The 4206-nt window shown below is 41.6% G+C and overlaps 1 protein-coding gene across 1 annotated transcript in view; it reads right to left on the reverse strand.

Annotated features, from left to right (window-relative positions):
* The window catches only part of TPX2 (TPX2, microtubule-associated), a 62251-nt gene that overhangs the window by 33657 nt on the left and 24388 nt on the right, over positions 1-4206 (reverse strand). Inside the window, exon 5 of the mRNA XM_011960631.1 lies at positions 1308-1434. Within this exon, the coding sequence (XP_011816021.1) occupies positions 1308-1434 (127 nt within the window). The remainder of the gene's footprint in view (positions 1-1307; positions 1435-4206) is intronic.

Consider the following 4206-nt stretch of genomic DNA (forward strand, 5'->3'; position numbering starts at 1 on the left):
CCAGCTACTCGGGAGGCTGAGGCAGGAGAATGGCGTAAACCCAGAAGGCGGAGCTTGCAATGAGCTGCGATCCGGCCACTGCACTCCAGCCTGGGTGACAGAGTGAGACTCCGTCTCAAAAAAATAAAAAATAGAAAATAAATTCATACTCTGGCCTGGGTGCAGTGGCTCGCGCCTGTAATCCTAACACTTTGGGAGGCAGAGGTGTGTGGGTTCACTGAGCTCAAGAGTTCGTGACCAGCCTAGACAACATGGTAAAACTTTTTCTGAACAAGAAATACAAAAATATTAGCTGAGCACAGTGGCTTGTGCCTGTAGTCCCAGCTACTCATGAGACTGAGGTGGGAAGATTGCTTGAGCTCAGGAGGTTGTGGCTACAGTGAGACATGATCATGCCACTGCACTCCAGCCTGGGCAACTGAGCAAGACTCTGTCTCAAAAATAAATAAAATAAAAATTTGTCTGTTGGCTGGATGCAGTGGTTCATGCCTATATAGTCTCAGCACTTTGGGAGGCTGAGGCAGGAGGATCACTTGAGCCCAGGAGTTCGAGTCTGCAGTGAACTATGTGCCACCACTGCACGCCAGCTCCAGCCTGGGTGACAGAACAAGACCCTGTCTCACAAAAAAAAAACTAAAGCAACACAGAAGAACAAAGATATTTGACATCAGGAAGATATAACAACTATATCCATACAAGGCCTTTGGAAACAGATTGATAAGGGTTTGAATCTTGGCTCTGAAATAAACTTGCCTTAAGCAAGCAACTTAGTATCTCTGAGCCCTTATCTATAAAATAATTAAGGATATTACCTACAACTCATAAATGTTATACGGATTTTTTTAAATTTATACCAATCATACAAACCCATATTATGAGGATTTTAAAAGCTAACATAGCCAGGCGCAGTTGCTCACGCCTGTAATCCTAGCACTTTGGGAGGCTGAGGCGGGTGGATCACCTGAGGTCAGGAGTTTGAGACCAGCCTGGCCACATGGCAAAGCCCCGTCTCTACTAAAAATACAAAAATTAGCCGGGTGTGGTGGCAGGTGCCTATAATCCCAGCTACTCAGGAGGCTGAGGCAGGAGAATTGCTTGAACATGGTGGGGCAGAGGTTGCAGTGAGCTGAGATCACACCACTTCACTACAGTCTGGGCAAAAGAGCAAAACTCCGTCTCAAAAAAAAAAAAAGTAACATAAAGGTGTCCATAAACACAGTATGGACACATAACAGATGCTCTGTCCAGTAACCATCCTTTGAACATTATTATCATAACCACCATTTTGAGATTCCAAACAGTCTTACCTCTGAGGCTGGGCAGGAGTTTTTCTTGATATGGCTGCCTCAACTTCCAGGGAAGAACAAGCGTTTGACAGAACGGATTGTTCCACAAGATTTTCTTTTTCTGCCTCTTTGTAGTAAGTGTTGTCAACTGTGGGATACCAAAAGCTAGTCAGCACTCCAATCCCAAGGAAAATAATTGGAGATGAGCCACACACACACACACCCGTCTAAGCCACAGAATCCTTAGTTCCAGTTAAATCTTATAAGAAGAACCAGTTTATAAAAGCTACTTTGGTTGAAACAGAAATGATATATCCAGGGCTTACCTATTCGCCAGCCTAAGGTACTACCTTTAAAAAAAGCATCCCACACACAATCTCATGACATTTCAGGACACTGATAAAGTTCTGAAAGCTTCCATAAAGAAGAAAAAAAATCACTTACGAAGTAAGGAAAATTAGATAAGCACTGAATTTTTCATCAGCAATACAAAAAAATAGAAGATAAAGGAACAGTGTCTTTAGTGATAAAAAATAATTTGCAATCTATAATGCTGTATTAAGATAAACTTTCAATTGTATATGAAAGTGGAACAATGCCATTTTCAAATATATAAGAACACAAAGTTTTCCTCTCCTGTACTAATTTAAGAAAGTTTCCTCAGGATGCACTCCTGCATAATGAAGGAGTATATCTAGAAGAAAGATATAAGGTTCAGGAAACAAGGCAGAAAAGACAGTAAAAATAATAATGCTCTCCCAAAAAAGCAGTAATAACTTCCAAGGGTCATTGTCCAATATGAAGCAAGATAAAATGTGGCAGAAATTTAAGAAATTGATCAAGTTTAAAGAAAAGTAAATCCACTGATCTCTTGATGTCAGAATCATCTTTATGTGGCTCAGCAGTTATGACAATACAACCAAACACAGCCAAAGAGAACCAAGAAGGGATGCAACTGCATCACAGTTACTGACTTGGCATTGAACAATATTTACATAATCATAACATTGTAAATACTGCTGATATAATCATACTATCAGGCATTATGAATGTAACCGCACAAGTTAAAATAGTGGGTTAAAACAGCTACTGGGAAGACAGAGTCAGGAAGATCACTTGAGCCCAGGAGTTTGAGACCAGCTTGGGCAACACAGTGAGATCCCACTTGTAAAACAAAATATAAAAACAACAGGCCGGGCACGGTGGCTCACGCCTGTAATCCCAGCACTTTGGGAGGCTGAGGCAGGTGGATCACAAGGTCAGGAGATCGAGACCACAGTGAAACCCCAACTCTATTAAAAATACAAAAAATTAGCCGGGTGTGGTGGCGGGCGCCCGTAGCCCCAGCTACTCAGGAGGCTGAGGCAGGAGAATGGCGTGAACCCGGGAGGCAGAGCTTGCAGTGAGCCGAGGTCGCGCCACTGCACTCCAGCCTGGGGAACAGAGTGAGACTCAAAGTCTCAAAAAAAAAAAACAAACAAACAAATAACAACAAACAACAAAACCAGTAAGAGTTTGAGAAAAAGGACAGGTGATACGGATGAGAAGAGGAAGGGGTTATTTTAACATAAACTCTAAGTATTGTGATGTTACCGTGGCCATGTTTTACTTTGATAAACCTTTTTTTTTTTTTTTTGCTTTTCAATATTATATAGAGATGAGGGTCTCACTATATTGCCCAGGTTGGTCTCAAACTGCTGGGCTAAAGCAATCCTCTCATCTTGGTCTCCCAAAGTACTGGGATTACAGGCATGAACTACCAGCCCAGCCTTGATAAACATTTTTAACGAAATAGAAAAAAAGTGTTATGGGAACACTGAGAAAGTTAGCCAGGCATGGTGGAACATGCCTGTAGTACCAGTTACTCAGGAGGCTGAGGCAAGAGGATCACTTGAGCCCAGGAGATCAAGGCTGCAGGGAGCTGTGATCATGCCACTGCCCTATAGATGGGGTGACACAGGGAGACCCTGTCTGCACAAAAAAAACAAAAACAAAAAACCAAAACAGAGTAAGAAAGAAACAATCAAGTAAAGGCTTCATGGAAGAAACAGCACTTAATCACATAGCATATAAACTGACCCCGATAAAGGAATTAAACTGTAACAAGATGACAGGGAAGAAAAGATAGGCCATGAAAACATAGTTCAGGCATTATTCATTTCAGAGAACAATCATTTGGCTCATCTCCTAAAAAAATATTTTTGGGGCGGAGAGACTCACACACACACACAAAATAATAGCATAGCATGTCAAGGCTAAAATAGATGCACTTATTCCAATTAAAATGCAGTGACAATAATATTAAATAATAAAGCAAGATCCAATTATATGCTGCCTATAAAAAATGCACTTTAAATTAGACACACCATGCTAACACCAATCAAAAGAAAACTGGAGTGACTATATTAATATCAGGCAAAGTAGGTTTCAGAGCAAAGAACTTCAGTGGCGATAAAGAAGATCATTTCAAACTGTTAAAGTGGGGCCAGGCACGGTGGCTCAACCTGTAATCCCAGAACTTTGGAAGGCTGAGGTAGACGGAGCACTTGAGCCCAGGTGTTCAAAATCAGCCTAGGCAACATGGCAAAATCCTGTCTCTACAAAAAATACAAAAACTAGCTGGGCATGGTAGTGGCATCTGTGGTCCTAGCTACTCAAGAGGCTGAGGTAAGAGGACCACCTGTGCCCAGGACGTAGAGGCTGCAGTGAGGTGTGATTGCTCCACTGCAGTCCAGCCTGGGTGACAGAGTGAGACCCTGTCTCAAAAATACATACATATATATGTATATATACATATATATACACACACATATATATATGCTTGTGTATATATATGTGTGTGTGTGTGTGTATATATGTATACTTTGTTTGTTTTTGAGATGGAGTCTTGCTCTATAGCCCAGGCTGGAGTGCAGTGGCA

This window comes from Colobus angolensis, unplaced genomic scaffold (genome assembly GCF_000951035.1).
Source record: "Colobus angolensis palliatus isolate OR3802 unplaced genomic scaffold, Cang.pa_1.0 Scaffold114, whole genome shotgun sequence".
In the NCBI taxonomy this organism is placed as follows: Eukaryota; Metazoa; Chordata; class Mammalia; order Primates; family Cercopithecidae; genus Colobus; species Colobus angolensis.